General features: G+C 38.2%; 1 protein-coding gene across 1 annotated transcript in view; it reads right to left on the reverse strand.

Annotated features, from left to right (window-relative positions):
- Nucleotides 1-22,532, reverse strand: part of PIK3CB (phosphatidylinositol-4,5-bisphosphate 3-kinase, catalytic subunit beta) — a 155,416-nt gene that overhangs the window by 26,092 nt on the left and 106,792 nt on the right. Inside the window, exons 12-18 of the mRNA XM_011998525.1 lie at nucleotides 21,787-21,975; nucleotides 17,386-17,507; nucleotides 13,302-13,445; nucleotides 11,263-11,362; nucleotides 7,023-7,201; nucleotides 6,078-6,187; nucleotides 4,566-4,644 (exon numbers count right to left, since the gene is read on the reverse strand). Of these exons, the coding sequence (XP_011853915.1) occupies nucleotides 4,566-4,644; nucleotides 6,078-6,187; nucleotides 7,023-7,201; nucleotides 11,263-11,362; nucleotides 13,302-13,445; nucleotides 17,386-17,507; nucleotides 21,787-21,975 (923 nt within the window). The remainder of the gene's footprint in view (nucleotides 1-4,565; nucleotides 4,645-6,077; nucleotides 6,188-7,022; nucleotides 7,202-11,262; nucleotides 11,363-13,301; nucleotides 13,446-17,385; nucleotides 17,508-21,786; nucleotides 21,976-22,532) is intronic.

Below are 22,532 nucleotides of genomic sequence, written 5' to 3' on the forward strand. Positions count from 1 at the left end.
AAAAGCTGCTCAACAACATTAGTCACTGGAAAAATGCAAATTAAATCCACAATGAGATAACACCTCAAACCTACTAGGGTGGCAATAATTTAAAAAAGATGGACAATAACAAGTGTTGGTGAGAATGAAGAGAAACTGGAACGTTTGTACACTGCTGGTTGGAATGTAAAATGATGCAGGTGTGTGGGAAACAGTTTGATAGTTTCTCAAAAAGTTGAACATAAAGTTAACATCAGTCCCAGTAATTTTAATCCTAGGTATTTACCAAAAGAATTTAAAACACAGATTTACTGAAAAGTTGTACACAAATGTTTATAGCATTAATTGTGTACATTTATCTATGTATTGTTTTATAGCAGTTATCATAATAGCAAAATAGTGAAACCAACCAAAATATTCATTAACTGATGTATGAATATGTGGCACATCCTTGCAAAAGAATATTGCTTGACAATGATTCAAAGAAATGAAATACTGGTCACTGTTAAAACTTGAATACACTTTGAAGCCATTATGCTTAAATAAAGAAGCCCAGTGACAAAGGCCTACATATTGTGTTTCTATTTATATGAAATGTCCAAAAAAGGCACATCTATAGAAAATTAATTAGTGGTTGCCTAGAGTTGGAGTGGTTTCAGGGAGGGAGATGGGGGTAACAGCTAAGGAGTGCAGGGTTTTTGGAGGGTTGATAAAAATGTTGTAAAATTAATTGTGGTGATGGTTGCACAACTCAGAAAATGCATATAACCACTGAAATGTATACTCTAAACCAGTGAATTGTGATATGACAATTATACTGTATCCCAATAATAATAAACAAAAACTCCATACCCAGCTAAACTATTACTCAAGATTTTTTTTTTTTTTCAGATGGAGTTTCGCTCTTGTTGCCCAGGCTGGAGTGCAATGGCGCCATCTCCACTCACTGCAACCCCCTCTTCCTGGGTTCAAGAGATTCTCCTGCCTCAGCCTCCCAAGTAGCTGGGACTACAGGGATATGCCACCATGCCTTGCTAATTTTGTGTTTTTAGTAGAGACGGGGTTTCGCCATGTTGGTCAGTCTGGTCTTGAACTCCTGATCTCAGGTGATCCACCCGCCTTGGCCTCTCAAAGTGCTGGGATTACAGGTGTGAGCCACCGTGCCCAGCCTTACTCAAGATTGAGGGTAATATAAATTCGTTTTTAGACAAAACCTGGAGTGAGGGAGTATGTTACAAAAAGCAATGGTGAATAAAGAAATCTTTTAAATTGTATATAAGAAATTCTAGTAAAAATTCACCATAACAAATAACTAATATAAGGAGTTGTTAAATATTAGTTAAAATATAAGTGGTAGAATTTATCCTAAAGTACCTATAATGATCAAGAAGAGGGCTAAGTTATGGATTAACTTTGGAATTTGTTAAATCAGGCCGGGCGCGGTGGCTCACGCCTGTAATCCCAACACTTTGGGAGGCCAAAGCGGGCGGATCACCTGAGGTCGGGAGTTCAAGACCAGCCTGACCAACATGGAGAAACTCCGTCTCTATTAAAAATACAAAATTAGCCAGGCATGGTGGCACATGCCTATAACCCCATCTACTTGGAAGGCTGAAGCAGGAGAATCTCTTGAACCCGGGAGGCGGAGGTTGCAGTGAGCCGAGATTGTGCCACTGCACTCTGGCCTGGGCAACAAGAGGAAAACTCCTGTCTCAAAAGAAAAAAGAAAAAAAGAAAAAAAAAGAATTTGTTAAATCAAATATGCAGTCTAAAAACTTAAGAATATTCCCTAAAATAAATAATATAGCATATAAAGATTCTATATGAGCTGGGTATGGTGGCACATGTCTGTAATCCCTGTAAACTTGGGAGACTGAGGTGGGAGGAACGCTTGAGGCCAGGAGTTTGAGACCAGACAGAGCAACATAGTGAGAGACTGACTCTCAAAAAAATTTTTAAATGAACCAGGCATGGTGGCATGTGCCTGTAGTCCTAGTTACTCAGGAGGCTGAGGTGAGAGGACTGCTGGTACCCAGGAGTTTGTAACTGCAGTGAGCTATGATTGTGTTACTAAGGAGTTTGTGGCTGCAGTGAGCTATGATTATGCCAGTGCACTCAAGCCTGGGTGAGAGTGAGACTCCGTCTCTAACAAAAAAAATTTTTTTTTTTTTTGAGACAGAGTCTCGCTCTGTCGCCCAGGCTGGAGTGCAGTGGCCGGATCTCAGCTCACTGCAAGCTCCACCTCCCGGGTTCACGCCATTCTCCTGCCTCAGCCTCCCGAGTAGCTGGGACTACAGGCGCCCGCCACCTCGCCCGGCTAGTTTTTTGTATTTTTTAGTAGAGACGGGGTTTCACCATGTTAGCCAGGATGGTCTCGATCTCCTGACCTTGTGATCCACCCGTCGTCTCAGCCTCCCAAAGTGCTGGGATTACAGGCTTGAGCCACCGTGCCCAACCACAAAAATTTTTTTTAATAAGTAAGAATTTTAAAAGTATTTTATAGAAAGAGAAAATGAAAATTTTAAAACTCTATCAATCCAACAAAAGGAAATGAGAAAAAGGACAAAAACAAGGATGTAAATATAAAACATACAATAAGATAGTAGAAATAAATAAGTATATAGTAATCACAATAAACAATTAAAATTTCCTAATAAAATACTTTCATATTGGAGTAAATCCATCTTCACAAAAAAATTCAACTATATGCTATTTACAGGAGATAAATATAAAATGAAATAAAAGTTAAAAATAAAAGATACAAAGGTAAATACTAACCAAAATAAAGCTGGTATACAAATGTCAATTTTGGACAAAACAGACTAAAACAAAATTACTAGGGATTAAGAGGCATATTTCTTAATGATAAAGGAGGGCACAGAGGCTAAAAGAAACCAAACCTTGCACAGATTTACAAATACAAGATCAATGCTTGAGGCCAGTAGTTTGAGACCAGCCTGGCCAACATGGTGAAACCTCGTCTCTACTAAAAATACAAAAATAAACCAAGCCTGGTGACCCGTGCCTGTAATCCCAGCTACTCGGGAGGCTGAGGTACGAGAATTGCTGGAACCCAGGAGGCAGAAGTTGCAGTGAGCTGAGATCATGTCACTGCACTCCAGCCTGGGTGACAGAGTAAGACTCTGACTCAAAAAACAAACAAACAAACAAAAAAAAACCAATATAAGATCAACATAAAAACTGACAAGACTGCAGGCAGGCAACGACAAATGTCAATTATAACAGGAGGTTGTAACACATCTATGAAGTGACAAATTCAAACTGAACTTTAATGAGAATATAGATCTGAACATATACTTGAAACAATAACAACACAATAAAATTAGAAATCATAGATAAACAAAAAAGTATGCCTTTGGAAATTAAATTTTATTTATTTATCTATTTATTTACTGAGATAGAGTCCTGCTCTGTTGCCCAGGGCAGTCTTGAACTCCCGGGTTCAAGCGATCCTCCCACCTTGGCCTTCCAAAATATTAGGATTAAAAGCAAGAGCCACTGTATCCAGCTGTAATTTTAAATAGTTCAGGAGTCAATACGATAAAAATAGAAATTATGAAATATTTAGAATTTATATAGTTTGATATATTATGAAAGTACATAAATAATTCCATTTTAAAAGTTAAGAGTTCTTTTTTTTTCCTTTTTTGAGATAGGTTCTCACTTTGTCACCCAAGCTGGAGTGCAGTGGCGTGATCTTGGCTCACTGCAGCCTTGACCACCTGGGCTCAAGAAATCCTCCCTCCTCAGCTCCCAAGTAGCTGGGACTATAGGCACATGCCTATAGTGGCTTATTATTATTATTATTATTTTTGTAGAGACAGGGTTTCACCATGTTGGCCAGGCTGGTCTCAAACTCCTGACCCCAAGTGATCTGCCCGCCTTGGTCTCCCAAAGTGCTGGGATTACAGGTATGTACCACCATGCCTATTACTTTATTTTTATACCTTTTATAAAATGCCTTTTCACATCTTTTCCTTATGTTCATTTCTATGGGCTCTTTAAATATTTACCCCCTGTTCTGCTCATTGTGAATACAATTCCCAGTCTGAGGCTTGATTTTATGTTTCCTTTTTTCTGTCACCACACCACAAACTTCTTCTGCTCACTATCTACCCCTATTGACGGTGGCAAGCTAAAAACCTGAGAATGCACCTAAACATCTTCCTCTCTTTTCCCTTGGTAGGTAGAGAAATGAATGTCCCCAGACTAAGTATAAAAAGGCACAGGACTTTCTCTGGCTTTGTCATTGCCATGACCCACAGTACATCTTTCAAAACCATAGGCTGGAATGTAATTCTTGCTGTCTGTCCAAGCCTTATTAAAATTCAAACCTATTCCTTCTTTCTGGAATTTCAGTCACATGTGTAGTTTTAAACTGAAGAAGTTTAGGCAAGACAACATATTTGAAAGTACATTGTAAAGTGCTATATAAATATTATTATGAAAAACAACTAAAAATAAGAACAAGAGGGAAGGAATTAACAAGAAATTCTAGATATTTTGCTGTGGGAAGACAACAACATTAGACCAAACAAACAAACAAAAAAAAGACTAGATCTCACCGAAGATCCAAACCAGCTTCTTTCCAGAGTAAATCCATCAAGCGCAACATCTGGAGTGTCAACATATCCTGTCGTAAATCTAAGGGAAAACAAACTGCTTCATTACAAGTGCTTTCCCTTTTATGCCCTGTAACTAATTAATTCAAGACTAACTCAGAATTAACTAAAAACATTAACAAATGCTGTGCTAATATTTTCACTAATTTTATAACAAATATTACACTCTTTGGATAGCATGTCCCTGTGACATTATTTTAGACATTAAATTAAAAGATTTTTAAAAATTGTTTACCATGTGTAAGTTACTGTACTAACTGTATGCTGTAATACTGTTTGTATTACACTGTATGTGTATTACATTAATTACATGGCTAATTTTTTCCTTCTTGCTCGCTTTTACAACTACACAGAGAGTTCTTAAGATCACATAAGTAACTGCATCACATTTTGCATACAAAACTGTAATGGCTGAATTTATTATCATGTCTAAGGGTATTTTCGGGGAATAGAGCACATAAAACTAGTGACATCCACATAATGACATTTGTATGATCAAGTGACATTAAATGTTAAGCAAAACCCTATGAGTTCTTTGTAAGTTGTAAGCACATATTCTGATAAGCACATTTACTTATGTTATCTCAATTCCTTTTAATAACCCTGACATACAGATGCTATAATCCTCATGGATGTGAAAAACCTGAAGCTCAATTAGTTTTCTGTGACTTGTTTGTAGTCACATAACTAACAAGTCACCACTGACTATTGGCTGGTGTGATTACTTCAGAGGCATTTCCTTTACAAATTTTGGGTCTGTCAGGTACTTTCATTAAAATACAAAACAATGGCAGCAAAATCAATATTGCTGTCACTGAAACAGGACGTATGAATATATTACTGAAAATATCCTTGTCTGGGCATGGTGGCTCATGCCTGTAAACCCAGCACTCTGAGAGGCTGGGGTGGGTGAATCACTTGAGCTCAGGAGTTCGACACCAGCCTGGTCAACATGGTGAAACCCCATCTTTACAAAAAACACAAAAAGTAAGCCAGGTGTGGCGTGTGCCTGTAGTCCCGGCTACTTGGGGGGCTGAGGTGGGATGATCACTTGGGCCTGGGAGGTGGAGGCTGCAGTGAGCCAAGATCGTGCCACTGCACTCCAGCCTGGGTGACAGTGAGACCCTGTCTCAAAAAAAAAAAAAAAAAAGGAAAAATATCTTGTATTTCAAAAGCTTTTTAATCAAAGGAGTAGGCGCACTTTGTATTTTGTAGGCGGAAACAAAAGACGGTTCATTAGGACAGTGTATTTAAGTGAATGATATAAATCATTTTATAAGAGGGAAAAAAAGGCATTTAGGACACGCTGAATTTGACTTTATGACCATTAATAGCTACCTTCCTGGCTGCAAACTGTTACACACTTACACTACACATCACCTTTCAGACAAAGCAAAATGGCAACAAATGAAAAATTCTAAGATATTTGATGATGTTAAAAATCTCAGTACTTACCATCACCATTTTTAAAAATCACTCCAACTGAATCCTCACCAAATACCTTGTTATTGTATACCAGCCACAAAGGCTTCATTTTGGAATCCATGTATTTGCACTTTTCAACACTGAAATGAAGTGGGGAAAATGAGTCAACTTCAGTGTAATGATACAGAAGATTATAATTTTACCAAGATATACTAGGCTTGGGAAAACTCCTCATCTATTCCTTTCTGGTCTGCAGAAGAGTCAGACTTAGAAGAGTCCCACTTGGTAGAAAAGCAACAATGAGGACAGCCTTGGGTGGCATATACTAACGCAAAATAGGCTGGACTCAAAACCCAAGATTCCCTTCTCACCTTCTCCACTTAACATTCCTCCTCTCGTTTCCTTTTATTTGCTTAACTTTACATTATTACATTTAGTGAATAAAAAATTAGAACAAATCATTGGATTAAAATTAGAACTATTTTGAGACCATTTTTGATTTCTTAACAAGGGATTCATTTGAATACTGATAGTATACTGAATACAGATTATTATTTTCCATTATTACTTTTGTAAGGAATGAGAAAGTGAGAAATAAGTTGCCAAATTCACTCAAGACAAGATCTCATTTTAAAATAGGAAAATCAATCAGTAAATAATTTACTATAGTTTGCAACATTTTGCTTATTAGGATTGTCAACTCTTACATATCAGTAATATAGAAAATAAATTTAATTACATATAATTGAAATATAAATTCATTTGTAATAAGTTTCACTGAATCCACAGGTAAGTTTAGCTGATAAGCATACATCCTATTGAATATAAGCATAGCCTCAGAGAACTTTTAAGATTTTCCTTCCTTAATTATATTCTACTTCTTGAGGCTGACAGCTGACTCTACTACTCCCCTAAGGCAGTGACTTTCTGCTTGTTATTCATAGGAGATTCACTGGGCAAAGTACAGTCACTTACTAGAGTTCCGAGAGGATAACACATGGGTTCAGGGGTGACTGCAGGTCAGAGAGGGCTTCCCGGTAAGCACTCTGTTTTAAACAAGTATGCATGGCCTCCTTCCCTTTGGCTCTGTTTAACTTCACTGCATTCAGTTTGATTAAACTATTTAAAGTTTTTAACTTATTGAGTGCTTCAACCTGAAAAATAAGTTCCCCACACCAAAAATTCATTTGACTAAAAGTAATATAATATCATGTGATGACATCAATCAATAACACCTGCTCCCAACACAGACTCATAAACATACACACATAACCAGCTGAAGTAAAAATAGTGTCTGACTTACGAAAAGCATTTTACATACAATAAACAATTTATTTTTAACAGTTGTTATAGCATCATTTTCAAACTTTCTTTAAACCTTTTCTTAAACAAAATCTTACAAATTCGAGAAAAGCAGACTTAGATTATGGGTACTTAAGATAAATGTGGGCCAGGTGCACACTATGGGTACTTAAGAAGATAAATGTGGCCCAGCACTTTGTGAGGCTGAGGCAGGTGGATCACTTGAGGTCAGGAGTTTGAGACTAGCCTGGGCAACATGGTGAAACCCCATATCTACAAAAAAAAAAATACAAAAATTTGCCAGGCATGGTGGCACTTGCCTGTAATCCCAGCTACTCGGGAGGCTGAGGCATAAGAATCGCTTTAACCTTGGAGGCGGAGGTTGCAGTGAGCCAAGATTAAACCACTGCAGCATTCCAGCCTGGGTAAGAGAGTGAGAAACTGTCTCAAAAAAAAAAAAAGAAAAATATGACACTTAAACTATTCAAAATTCTGTAATTCATTGTATAGTAGAATTTGAGACATCACTAACCTAAACCAGTCCATTTGGCCAACTTCATAGTATAAGAGAAAAACCTATGTAGAAGTAACTCTAAGGTTCTTGCTATTCAACCTTAATATCTACTTCTTGTCATCACTCTTGTATGATATTTCAATACATTCTATTTCCATTAACAGAATAGCTAGAAATAATTGTTTTAAAGTAAGTGTGAATATAGATATACTATTTGTTATTCAAATCTAAATTACTTGTTTTTATAATAACTATGGCCATCAAAACTTATGCAAGTAAAAAAAAAAAACTTATGCAAGTAGTACAAGGTGTATCAACAATGGCCAACTAAATCAAAACCATTACATTTAAAATTCAACTTTAGGCTGGGTGTGATGGCTCACATCTGTAATCCCAGCACTTTGGGAAGCTGAGGCAAGTGGATCAGTTGAGGCCAAGAGTTCAAGACCAGCCTGGCCAACATGGACCCCCTATCTAGTAAAAATACAAAAATTAGCCAGACATGGTGGTGTGCACCTGTAATCCCAGCTACTCAGGAGGCTGAGGCAGGAGAATCACTGGAACCTGGGAGCTGAAGGCTACAGTGAGCCAAAATCGCACCACTGCACTCTCTAGCCTGGGCAACAGAGTGAGACTATGTCTCAAAAAATAAATAAATAAGGGTCAGGTGCAGTGGCTCACGCCTGTAATCCCAGTACTTTGGGAGGCTGAAGTGGTCAGATCACTTGAGGTCAGGAGTTCAAGACCAGCCTGGCCAATATGGCAAAACCTCCTCTCTACTAAAAATACAAAAATTAGCCGAGTGTGGTGGCACACACCTGTAATCCTAGCTACTAGGGAGGCTGAGGCAGGAGAATTGATTGAACCTGGAAGGCAGAGGTTGTAGTGAGCCAAGATCATGCCACTGTACTCCAGCCTGGGTTACAGGGTGAGACTCCATCGCAAAAAATAAAATAAATAAATATATAGTAACAATAAATAAAATTCAACTTTATTATTTAATAACTGAGGGTCTTTTATGTCATATTATGTAAAATTCATAACAACCTCAGTCACGCATAAAGAAGGAGCACCTTATTTTATGAGTATATCATTAAAACTGGAAAAAACAAATGTTTAAAAAAGAATTAAGAAGTATACGGTATGTAACAAGCATATAAAATATGTATATCACAAATATAAACAATGTGGCTTGAAATTCCATGAACAAGAGATTTAATTTATAACATATTTTCATTTTTAAACTCTGCTTCTATGCAAGGAAACCACTAAGACTATGTAGGGAGATGAATTCAAGCATGCAGTTTCCACAGAGGCTGAGACCTTGCTCACAGGAAACTAGGAAGGACCTATGCAGCTTGATGATAAAATTGAGATGACTGGGACTTGCCAAGTTAGCCATCTGTTAAAACCACAGATCACTCTACTTCTCAACAGTTTCAGGAGCCGTACAAACACTGGTGACAAGGCAACCAGATAAAAACTGGACTAAGCAAATAGAAACTTTTTACAAGTATTTGAAATTTGAAACTTCTTCCATGTCTGTACAGTTGAAAGTTTTCACGCTCCATCAACAATTAGTGTTTATATCCACACTTCCTGGAACAGCGTCCTGAATACCCCATGGCCATAAGTCTAAATACTTGAAGTGTTTCAACACCTTGTTCTTTTATAAGTTTATAGTAATAATAAGAACTGCTATGTACAGGGTAAAGTCTTCCTCTCACAATTCATCAATAAAAAAAAAAAGAAAAACAGGAGTAAGAATAATTTGTTCATACATACATCATCCTTTTATTGTCTCTAACATCAAGCTGAGGCTTCAAGCAATATGCAGTGTGGAAACTGGTTATATGATGACATTAAGCAAGTTATGACTACATACAGCCTAATAGGCTTTGGCAGAAATTTTGAATTTTACTCATAGTGCAATGAAAAATTATTGAAGGGATTTTAAAAGGGATTTTAAAAGGGAAATGATGTAATGCAATCTACTTACTTTTTTTCTTTTTTTGAGACAAGGTCTTGCTCTGTTGCCCAGGCTAGGGTGTAGTGGTACAGTCAAATCATAGCTCACTGCAACCTCAAACTCCTGGGCTCAAGCAATCCTCCCACCTCAGCCTCTCAAGTAGCTGAGACTATAGTTGCAAGCCACCTTCTAATTTTTTTTAGAGATAGGTCTCACTATGTTGTGCAGGTTAGTCTCAAACTTCTGGCCTCAAGTGATCCTCCCACCTTAGCCTTTCAAAGTGCTGGGTTTTCAGGTGTAAGTCACTGCATGTGGCCACAGTCTACATTTTTAAAAGGTTACTTTATCTTCTGTGTACAGAATGTGGGGGGACATGTAGGAAGGGAAACAAGGGGCACAATTTAGGAAGTTAATGAAGAAGTCCAGTGGAAAAAGAATAGTAGCTTGGACTAGGATGATAGCCATAAATACAAGGGAAATGGGCAGAGATGTGAGATATATTTCAAGGTTCTATAAAATTCAGAGGATTAATCATATTGATTCCATGTTGTTGTGAAGAATAAATGACCCATAATAAGTGATGAATAAACATTAGCTATTATTACCATCATTAATGGGCTTTTCAAAAGGAAGGGATCAGGAAAAGTTTTTAACATCACGAAAAATCCTAAATATTAAAAACACCTAATGGAAGCCTATGAGAGTTCTTCTGACAATGCAAAGGAATTAGAAAAGAGTAGTTTAACTGGAAATCAGGAATCTGATATAAAAATAGGGTGGGGCAGCCAAGTACAGTGGCTCACACATGTAATCCCAGCACTTTGGGAGGCTGAGGCAGGCGGATCACGAGGTCAAGAGTTCGAGACCAGCCTGGCCAACATAGTGAAACCCCATCTCTACTAAAGATACAAAAAATTAGCTGGGCATGGTGGCACACGCCTGTAGTCCCAGCTATTCGGGAGGCTGAGGCAGGAGAATCACTCGAACCCGGGAGGTGGAGGTTGCGGTGAGCCGAAATAGTGCCATTACACTCCAGCCTGGGCAATAGAGCGAGACTCCATTTCAAAAAAAAAAAGGGGGGGTCGGGTGGGGTGGGGCTGGACGCGGTGGTTCACATCTGCATTTCTTAGCACTTTGGGATTAATATAGAATATATTAGGAATTCCGAGTAATTATTTTTCAGGTAGCATTCAGTTAATATTTTTCTGCTAAGTTCATCGAAACTTCACTTTTTGACCTAAATTTTGATAAAAGAATGTATTAATCAGGTTGTTTGTTACTGAGACTTCTATGAAATAAATGTGGTGGGAGAAATGGCATTTGATAAAACTGATCAAACACCATGTATCAAATTGAACATGAAGATTAAAACAAGCTGATATTCATGCTTTAAATGTTGTCTGTCAAAAAAAGAAAAAATGAATAAATACCTGTTTAGAAAGCACTTTCATGTGCCCCACACTTCCCCGGCAGTATGCTTCAAGGATGACACCAAATTGTACTGAGACAGCAGGAATGTGCACTTCTGACCTGCAGAAAGTTAATGATATCCAAACAGTTTGTTTATCAAACACTTCAGATCACCGAATAAATACTGACTTCTTTATTCTACAAAAAATAAACTTATGATGGCAAGGTCATTGTGTGCATTATTATTATTTCCTTCCTCGCTTCCTTTTTTGAGACAGTCTCACTCTGTTGCCCAGGCTGGAGTGCACTGGTGTGATCTCGGCTCACTGCAACCTCCACCTACCGGGTTCAAGCTTTCCAAAAATAAAAACGTGTAGCTAGATGTCACTAGGTGACTAGGTTCTAGCCAACAGGATGCAAGATGAAGTGATGTGCACAAAAAATGAGTCCTGGACTTAGAAGGAAATGCTGGTCCCTCCCCTTCCCTGCTCTCCCCATTTCTGGTTGGAATGTGGATGGGGTGGCCAGCCCCTTCATACTTGCGATTCTCCTGCCTCAGTTCCCGAGTAGCTGGGATTATAGGCATGCGCCACCATGCCTGGCTAATTTTGTATTTTTAGTAGAGACAGGGTTTTGCCATGCGGCCAGGCTGGTCTAAACCCCTGGCCTCAAGTGATCCACCTGCCTTGGCCTCCAAAAGTGCTGGAATTATAGGCGTGAGCCACCACACCTGGCTATTTTATGCATAATTATTAGTGAGATGGGTCAACTTTCCAATTTGTTAAACTTCAAAGTTCAAAAGCTATGATATTCTATAATTAGTTAATACTTCAAAGTTCAAAAGCTATGATATTCTATAATTAGTTAATTCTTTATTCCAAGAATTCTTATTCCAAGAAATCTAAAATGTGTACATCTTACCTGATTTGCTTTTTGTAGGGGTAAGGCAGTCTTACCAATTTAAAGACAATAGGCTGAAACAGGTATCTATGAAGTCTGACTGGTATTAAATAATTGACTAATGCCCTGATTAGCATGTATTCTAATTTTTTTCTCACTTAAAGAGTGATGTACATATTTGAAAAAGGAAGGAATACTTATTTTGTTATTCCCTGAGGGGTTTAAAAACTAAGACTGAATGAATGAGAAAAGACAAGTTAAAAATAAGAAAAGGTTCTAGAACAACACAAGGAAGTAAAAAAGAGTGGAAAAAAATATGAATAAGAAAACCATATTCAGAAATAAAACTAAAATTAAGAGCACATTATAGAGCTCATTGCCTTTGAGAAGCTCAGCAAAGAGAAAAGAAAAGAAGGATGGAAGGAAGGAAGGAGAAAGAGAAAAAGAAAGAAAGAAAGAAAGAAAAAAGGTAGTTTTTAAAAAAAATTTCTGATAGGCATTAGTTTCAGTACTATGAAGTCCAGATTGGGAGGGAAAAAAAATGTCTGAGTAGAGAGTCAGAAATGAGAAATATATTAATACAATTTCCTTAGAAAACAAAGGAGTAACTTTAGTTCTCATTCCTGATTTTACTCTTACATGAACTTGGTGAAGTAAAGTTCATGTACTTCTTACCTACTTAATAAAGAAACTGAACAAAATTGCTGTCATTATAGTAAACCTTTACCTTCACTCAATAACACTAGTAATGACAGTACCACCCACAACTTTCTAGAAGAAATAAATAGGTCTGCATTCAGCCCAAATATATTAAGACAATAAGTACACTTTACTGGAAAATACCAATACATTATTAATTTCAGTTAAAAATCAAGCAGGTGGAAACAGAAAAAAAAAAAAAAAAAAAGAAAGGAAGGAAGAAATAAAGAAGAAATCAAGCAGGCATGGAGGGACACATAAGGGTCCTGGATACTTTGTCAAATCCTGAAAATCAAGAGTGCAGGTATCAAGAAACAGGAGAAGGCATCAAAACCATATAAACGTTATTATAAATTGTTCAGAAAAAAACTAAAGCAGCTATTTTTCTATTAAATATATTATGCTGGTTTATAGTTACTAAAGCACCTGATGGGCTCAAATTAAAATATAAAAGACTTACCTAAGATGCCAAAATAGAAACTGCCCTATCCTCCGATTACCAAGTGCTCTTTCTAATAGGAATCTAGAGAGGGCACAATCAAGAAAAGGCTCATATTTTAAAACTTGCACCAGTTGTAAAAGATACTGAGAAAGTTCTTCATCACTGAAAGAAACAAAAGACACAGTGAGTAACCAAACAACCTGTGCCAGAAAAAGATCCCTCCCTATCAAACTATCAAATGTGAACTTGTTGAAACACAATGGTTCTTTTGGGCCAGGCTTGTTACAACATGCTTGCCTTCACTGTACCAGTGTTACAACATCACAAAAAAAGCTGAAGATTTCAGATGGGGAAAGGGGAGTGAAGAGGGTCAAAGAACAGATACTAAAGATATTTTAATCACATGAATTAGATTGTGGTATGGTCTGGCTTTTGTCCCTACCCAAATCTCACCTTGAATTATAATCCCTGTAATTCTCACGTGTCAAAGGAGCATGCTGGTGGGAGGTGAATGAATCATTGTGGCCCTCCATGCTATTCTCATGACAGTGAGTGAGTTCTCATGAGATCGGATGGCTTCACAAGTGGTGGTTTCCCCTGTTCTTTCTCTTTTCCTGCCACCTTGTGAAGATGCTACTTGCTTCCCCTTCGCCTTCTACCATAATTTTAAGTTTTGTGAGGCCTCCCTAGTCATGGGGAACTGTGAATCAATTAAACTTCTTTCCTTTATAAATTACCCAGTCTCAGGTGTTTCTTTATAATGGTGTGAAAATGGACTATTACAGATTGTTAAAATTCATGACTGTATTTCCAGTCAGCTAAGAGTTACCAAAAATACTAGGTACTTTAATACTGATTTCTGATCATGCCAAAAAGTTTGTGCTTAGTCAAACAATTATTTTTAAAATAAAAATTCCATCAGTACTTTCACAATTTATTTTCCTTTGCTGTCATTAGGGTTAAGTAAGTCCTCCCAGATAACCAAAGTACAATTAAAATCTTAACTTCAAAGAGTGTGAAGGATGAGAAAGTGAATACATTTATAAGTGGGAATTGATCATTGAAATAATATAATAGATAACATTGTAATTAACTGAGCTGAATTAATTAAGGTTAGTGGTTCTCTACTTTGTGTCAATCTCCAAACCATTCACCTGTAAACACATTCCCATCAGAGGCAATTCCACCAGTATAAGGTATGAAGCCCAAGTGCCCCAAGTGCTCCACTTACTCTCCATAGTGTTGGGTAATAAATGGTTAAGAAATTAGTTAGTCTAAGGCAGATATCTGGGACTGAAACCCAGGGCACTATATACCAAAATCAAAAACTCATAACCAGAAAATTTCACAATAGAAAAACCACCAGAATTAGCTACGTGGAATACATGGATCACAGATATCTCCTCAGACGGATCAATACATTTAAGAAAAACACTTGGGGCCGGGCGCGGTGGCTCAAGCCTGTAATCCCAACACTTTGGGAGGCCAAGACGGGTGGATCACGAGGTCAGGAGATCAAGACCATCCTGGCTAACACGGTGAAACCCCGTCTCTACTAAAAAAAAAAAAAAAACTAGCCGGGCGAGATGGCGGGCGCCTGTAGTCCCAGCTACTCGGGAGGCTGAGGCAGGAGAATGGGGTAAACCCGGGAGGCGGAGCTTGCAGTGAGCTGAGATCCGGCCACTGCACTCCAGCACTCCAGCCTGGACCACAGAGCAAGACTCCGTCTCAAAAAACAAAACAAAACAAAAAAAAACAACAACAACACTTGGCTCAGCCCAAGGAGAACCAGGTGGCCCCTCCACAAGAGGTCTCCAATGCAAACTTAAAGAGATGGTGAAGTAACTGGGAATTCATTTTTTACAACCACCTATAACACAATCTTGATTAGGTTTAGTGTAAAATTCATGCCCATTATATAACCTATAAATAGTGTAAAAACTAGAAAGTATAGGAATAGAAGGAATTTCCTCTTCTCTCACACTTCTAATTTCACTCCCCAGAAATAAGCACTATTGGTGAGTCTGTGTAATTTCTTTTGGCTATTACACAGCTTAAAACATACAAAATTTTAAAAAGAAAAAAGGATTACAGTATCTATACTATTTTGTGGGCTTTTATTTTTCAAAAACGATAAAGTACATAAGCCTCATTTTTGAAGTTAGAAAGAAAATGGATAAACTTCATTGTCTGAGACAGTCATTTCTTCAGTGAATCTGATTCTCACAAATGCACCAACCAAGGGAGACTACAAACATGTTCACTGAAGCATTATTTATAATAGGGAAATGCGGAGAAAACTTAAATGTTCCTTAATAGGGAATAAATTAAATAAGATATATCCCTATGACAGAATATTACACAGTACTGAAAGGAATAAACAACATTTAAACATAATGGGAGAGACTAACCTTAAAAACCTAATGCTGAATTTTTATTTTTATTTATTTATGTATTTGCATTTTATTTTTTGAGACAGGGTCTCACTCTGTCACCCAGGCTAGAGTGTAGTGGCACCATCTCAGCTCCTGCAACCTCCGCCTCCAGGGCTCAAGTGATCCTCCCACCTCAGCCTCCCAAGTAGCTGGGACCACAGGTGCGCACCTCCACGCCCAGTTTAATGTCTCTGTATTTTTGGTAAAGATGGGGCTTAACCATGTTGCCCATGCTGGTCTCAAACTGCTGGGCTCATCCATCTGCCTACGTTTGTCTCCCATAGTGATGGGATTACAGGTGTGAGCCACCACACCTGGCTGAATGTTTTTTTTTTTTTTGGAGACGGAGTCTTGCTCTGTTGACCAGGCTGGAGTGCAGTGGCATGATCTCGGCCCACTGCAACCTCTGTCTCCTGGGTTCAAGTGATTCTTCTGCCTCAGCCTCCTGAGTAGCTAGGATTACAGGCGCTGGCCACCATGCTGGCTAATTTTTTTGTATTTTTAGTAGAGATGGGGTTTTACCATGTTGGCCAGGCTGGTCTCAAACTCCCGACCTCAAGTGATCTGCCCGCCTCGGCCTCCCAAAGTGCAGGGATTACAGGCATAAGCCACCACACCCAGCCGTCTGGATGAATTTTTAAAAAGCAAGATATAAACTAATGCATATGGCAAGACACATTTGAGCAATAACAATTCCATGTCTATATTTTCATAGATATATATGAAACAGAAAAATGTGATATAGAAGCATACAGACCAAATTCATGATAATGTCTGCCTCTGGGAAGGAAGAGAAGTAATCAAGACTGGATAAGGAAACTATGAGGACTTCAACTTTAACTGTAATGTATTTGCTATATATATATATATATATATATATTTAAACCCATGACAAAAATTAGCATTTCTTAATTCTGGAGGGTGGATGGACTGTGTGAAGAAAAGGGGTAACACAGCAGGCTTGGCTGCTATCCTCTAACAAGTCTGCTTATAGGATTGGCCCATGGCTAGCATCTGGGAATTAAGATTTCAGAAGGGTTCCCACCACCCTCCTAATTGATAAGAGTAGCTCACTGCACCTAAACTATTTGTGCAAACAATGGTTTATGTTGTATATCCACTTTACTGCTGGGAGTATAGAAATCTGGTACATGCTAGGCAGAGGGTGCTTATGTAATAGCTGCCAGTAAAAACTCTGGCCACCAGGTCTCTAACAAGCTTCCCTTGCAGACTTGTATTATCACAACTCCTGATAGAATCAGAAGTGTTCAAGGTAACTTCACTGGAAAAGAACTCTTACAAGCTTATGCATGCCTGGTTTCCTCATGACTTCACTCCATGAACCTTTTTCCCTCCTTAAATTTTGCTCTGTATCCTTTTGCTGCAATAAATTATATCTGTAAGTGACTATGTGCTGAGTTCTGAGTCCTCCTAGTGAGTCATCAAACCTGAGGGTGATCTTGAGGACTTTCTGACCCAGTAAGCTTTTGCTTTTTTTTCTAGTATAAACATTGAGTGGGGGACACAGCAGGAGGACATGAGCAAATGCTTTGAACTGTGAATAATTCTGAGCCCTTTTCTTTCTTATGAGACATCAAGGAGACACTCTCGTCCCAAACCCACCCAAGTTATTCCTTTCCCCAAAGAAAACCACCTGCAGAAGATACCTCATCTGTCGCAGGCAGCCTACAGCATATTCTCGAACGTACTGGTCTGGATAGTTGAAATCCAGAAGCTCTAGGGCCTCCCGGGGGGGCAGTTTAGGCCAAATCTGAAGCAGCGCCTGAAGCTGTTTAAAAAATGAAACTGGTTCAGAAATAATGGGGGAAAAAAGTAATCTAATTTTCCTTGACACACAGGAGCACCGAGATATGTCAAAAGAAGGCAAAGCACACTTTTAACTACTGATGCCTCAAAAATCCATTCCTGTTAATACAGACTAATAAAGATTATCTTTGTCGTTGAAACATTCTATAGATAAGTTTGAAAAGCTATGAAGTACTTACCCCCAAATAAATTTTATGGGTGAGAGAGAAAAAAATGTTGAATTTGTAGCCTTCCTAAAGCTCAACCCCATCTGATAAAATCTTATTCCTTAGTATTTAATTTCTCTCATTGTATTTTCCTGGGTATCACATAAACACCATTGACATCAATGTCATGGAAGGTATATGATGTGTATGCAAGATCAGTGCTATAAAACTATCGCAAATAGATGGCAGTGATTAGAGGATTTTCTTTCAATTGATTGCTCAAAGTCATATTGGGAGAGGAGGCCTGCAAGCTTGTTGACTATCTTGTGGATGTTAAGTGTGATTCTCAGACCAATTAAGCTTTGAGAATTCAGTAAAACAGTTTATATTTTATTACTTAATTCTACAAGTTATTCAACCTATCATTAACTATGCCAAGCCCTCCCCAAAAAGTCAACAATATCTAAATGAGAATCTACCAGCTAAGTTAAAAGGAATTTTCTCATATCAAGCAAAAGTAAATAAAAGTTAACTAAAGGTAATTTTTTAAAAATTAGCTTAATTTTTTCAGTTGTTTTACATTTTAAAAATATTTTTGGGAAAACAATACTTTTGAATGATTTTTTAAAATTTAATTTCTCTATTGTTAGTATATATTTATATAAATTGTTAACTTATTTTTTGAGACAGAGTTTCACTCTTGATGCCCAGGCTGGAGTACAATAGTGCAATCATGGTTCACTACAACCTCCCCCTCCCAGATTCAAGCGATTCTCCTGCCTCAGCCTCCCAAGTAGCTGGAATTACAGGCACCCGCCACCATGTCCGGCTAATTTTTTTTTTTTTTTTTTTTGAGATGGGGTTTCACCATGTTGGCCAGGCTCTTCTCGGACTCCTGACCTCAGGTGATCCACCCGCCTTAGCCTCGCAAAGTCTGGGATTACAGGCGTGAGCCACTGCACTCAGCATAAATTCTTAATTTATATATGTAATTTGATACATTACAATTCACCTATGTGAATAAATTACATAGTTACTTAGCAAATACAGTGAAATGCCTACTAATTTTTAAATTTTAACTTTTTTTTTTTTTTTAAGAGACAGGGTCTCATTCTGCTATCCAGCCTGGAGTGCAGTGGCACCATCATACCTCACTGCAGCCTTGAACTCCTGGGTAAAAGCGATCCTCCCAACTTAGCCTCCTGAGTAGCCAGGACTACAGGCACACACCACCATGCCTAGCTAATTTCATTTCATTTATTTATTTTTGTAGAGATAGGGTCTCGCTATGTTGCTGGTCTCAAATTCCTAGCCTCAAGTGATCTTCCCGCCTCTGCTTCCCAAAGTGCTGGGATTACAGGCTTGAGTCACCATACCCAGCCTAAATTTTAACTTTAAACTCAAGTTTTTCTTAGCTATTCTTAACCCTATATTGAATAAAGCTTGCTCTTTTTTTTATGTATAAAGCACAGATACACATACAGTACATGAACAGATGTATCGTGTATCTATAGAATCAAAATCTCATGGGTTATTGGGGGGGAAAAAGTCTATAAAAGCTCCTAAGGGTATAGTGATGAAAAAAGGTTCAGAAATACTGGTGTAAAGACATAGCACCAACCTCATCCCCACTTTTTCTCACTAACAGAGCCCCCCTCCTTGCTTTGCCCAAGGCCCTAATGGACCAGCAGTCTTCTTTATGGGCAGAAGAGTTGGGAAGAGACCATTTCCTGAAGTTTTGAAATAGTAGTAATAAAAAAACTCCTCATCTCTCCAGTTAATACTTGGAAAACACTGCCCATAAATAACACTGAAAAGGAGAGATAAGATTATGTAATACTAGAGGTTCAGCAATGTTGTGGTTAAAAACAACTTTACCATTGGAAAGTAATGATGTTGGTAAGATTATTTATAATTATTAAAAATTAAATCATGTAAGTGCAAAATTAAATTGCCAAAAACTCACCAAATCTCTCTATAAGACAGCTTTTAAGAGTACAGCAAGAAATTCTTCGGTGGCTCAAGCCTGTAATCCCAGCACTTTGGGAGGCCGAGACGGGCGGATCACGAGGTCAGGAGATCGAGACCATCCTGGCTAACACAGTGAAACCCTGTCTCTACTAAAAATACAAAAACTTAGCCGGGCGAGGTGGCAGGCGCCTGTAGTCCCAGCTACTCGGGAGGCTGAGGCAGGAGAATGGCGTGAACCCGGGAGGCGGAGCTTGCAGTGAGCTGAGATCCGGCCACTGCACTCCAGTCTGGGTGACAGAGCGAGACTCCGTCTCAAAAAAAAAAAAAAAAAGAAATTCTTTCCATTGTGATTCTAATGAAATAATAATATGATGTATTTCTTAGACATGCACTCAGCACTAGACACTATCCAAAAGAAACAGGCAAATGTGTCAAGTAAAAAAATGCTTAGATCTTCTTTTCCATTACTGAAGGTTCATGGAAAACGAATCCTGAATTTAGATAATATATGAGTGGCTAAAAGACAATAACTATTCTACAGCAATTAAAATAAAATAGTTCCTTTTCAGTCTAATTTGGTCTAAGGTGGAAACAAATTTAATCGAGGTACATACAATAATGTAACTATATAACACGTTTCCAAAGATCGATTGATTGATTGATTGATTTGAGACAGGTCTCCCTCTGTCACCCAGGCTTGAATGCAATGGCACAATCTCGGCTCACTGCAACCTCAGCCTCCTAGGCTCAAATGATCCTCCAGCCCCAGCCTCCCAAGTAGCTGAAACAGACGTGCACTACCACGTCTGGCTAATTTTTGTATTTGTTGTAGAGACAAGGTTTCGCTGTGTTGCCCAGGCTGGTCTCAAATTGCTGAGCTGGTCTCAACCTCCTGATCTGCCCACCTCAGCCTCCCAAAGTGGTGGGATTACAGACATGAGCCACAGACCCCAGCCATTTTATTTTTTTGAGACAAGGTCTCACTCTGTTGCCCAGGGTAGAGTGCAATGGCATTTGGCTCACTGCAGCCTCAACCTCCCAGATTCAAACAATCTTCCCATTTCAGCCTCTCAAGCAGCTAGGACTACAGGCACATGCCACCATGTCCAGCTAATTTTTGTATTTTTTGTAGAGACAGGGTTTCGCCATGTTGCCCAGGCTGGTCTGGAACTCCTGGGCTCAAGTGATCCACCTGCCTTGGCCTCCCAAAGTGCTGGGACTAGAGGTGTGTGTTACCATGCCTGGCTCCAAAGATCTTTAGACACTAAAAGTGAACACAAAAGAAATCCTTTCTACACTTAATTTGAGAAGCGAAACAATAAATCCAAAGGTTTTTAAAATGCATATAATTAAGATAAATCTGTATTTCTTCACTAAATTTTTAGTCACTATAGATTTATTAAGACTACATACTAGAGAGATTCATTGAACTTAAATAAGTAACATGAAAAAATTTGGTTATTTTAGTAGAGCAAATTTATTTGTTCTGATCAAAAAAACCATTTCAAGAGCTTTCTATTGAGCACTGGTGGGTTGTTTGAATTGAATAAATGCCAGTGCTTTTTGGCAGGGTCTTGAAAACTAAATCAAGGAACTACAATTTGGTGGTTTTTTGAAGCAAAATGGTCTTTTTTCTATTCTGCCAAAAGGCATACATTCAGCAATACTGGACAACTGAAATGAATGTTGAAATTGACCTGAATGATATATTATCTAAAACATTATTTATCCTCTGTAATAGATGTAATTTTCAAACAATGGACATTCATTCTAGAACAGGCATTGCGAAGAGTCTAAAAGATTTAAAACTCTTGAGTTCACTGATGAAGCTGGTAGAAGGTACCCAGGTCTCAGCAAGTGGTACTTTTGATAGATAATTGTCCCAAGATCAATGTTTCAACTGTATTTGGTGAAAGGTATGGCAATCCTACCCAAAATCTGAGATTTTTAAATCCTGGCAATATTCTGGTCCACTACTTAGAGTATAAGAGTTTAAAGTCTCAAAATTTCTCCTGCTTAAATTATCCTATCTATGAAAATACACCTATGAGAAAAGGATACTTCATGTGAATCCAACCAAGTACCATACACCCAAAAAAAGTTACAGAAACGATCTTTTGTTACCTGAGCAACATCCTCAAGTTTATTCCACTTGATTGACAGCAGTAATTTTGGCAATGATTGTGGGAAAATCTCTCGGCAGTCTTGTCGCAAAGTCCAAATAAGATCCATTTCATTTTCACACAGTTGAGACAAGGGATCCCTGTCCAAGATTTCTTTCAATACAGGAAGAAACTTTTTTCCACCTCGACTCTATGAAAGTAAAATGCTCATTATAGAATTTAATTGTGCAAACGCCACTGGCAAACATTCAGTAAATTTATATACGTTTATATATAATAAATGAACCTAAGTACGTGAGATACAAAAATATAATTCCATAAAAAAAAAAGGCAGATCCTTTAATAATTTCTAAGCTAAGGATGATGAGATTCTCAAAATAGTTTCTAAAAATCTAAAAATGTAAACTGTGTAAACACTGGGTGGCAGTATTGCTTTTTAGATAAAACTCCAAGTCAGGCCAGGCAAGGTGGCTCACGCCTGCAATCCCAACAGTTTGGGAAGCCAATGCGGGTAGACTGCCTGAGCTCAGGAGTTTGAGACTAGCCTGGGCAACATGGTGAAAACCCGCCTCTACAAAAAACACAAAATACAAAGAAAAAAAAAAATTAGCCGAGCGTAGTGGTGCATGCCTGTAGTCCCAGGTACTCAGGAGGCTGAGGTAGGAGAATCACTTGAGCCTGGGAGGCAGAGGCTGCAGTGAGCCAAGATTGTACCACTGCATTCCAGTTTGGGTGACAGAGCAAGAT

Source organism: Mandrillus leucophaeus, unplaced genomic scaffold (assembly GCF_000951045.1).
Source record: "Mandrillus leucophaeus isolate KB7577 unplaced genomic scaffold, Mleu.le_1.0 Scaffold573, whole genome shotgun sequence".
Taxonomy (NCBI): Eukaryota; Metazoa; Chordata; class Mammalia; order Primates; family Cercopithecidae; genus Mandrillus; species Mandrillus leucophaeus.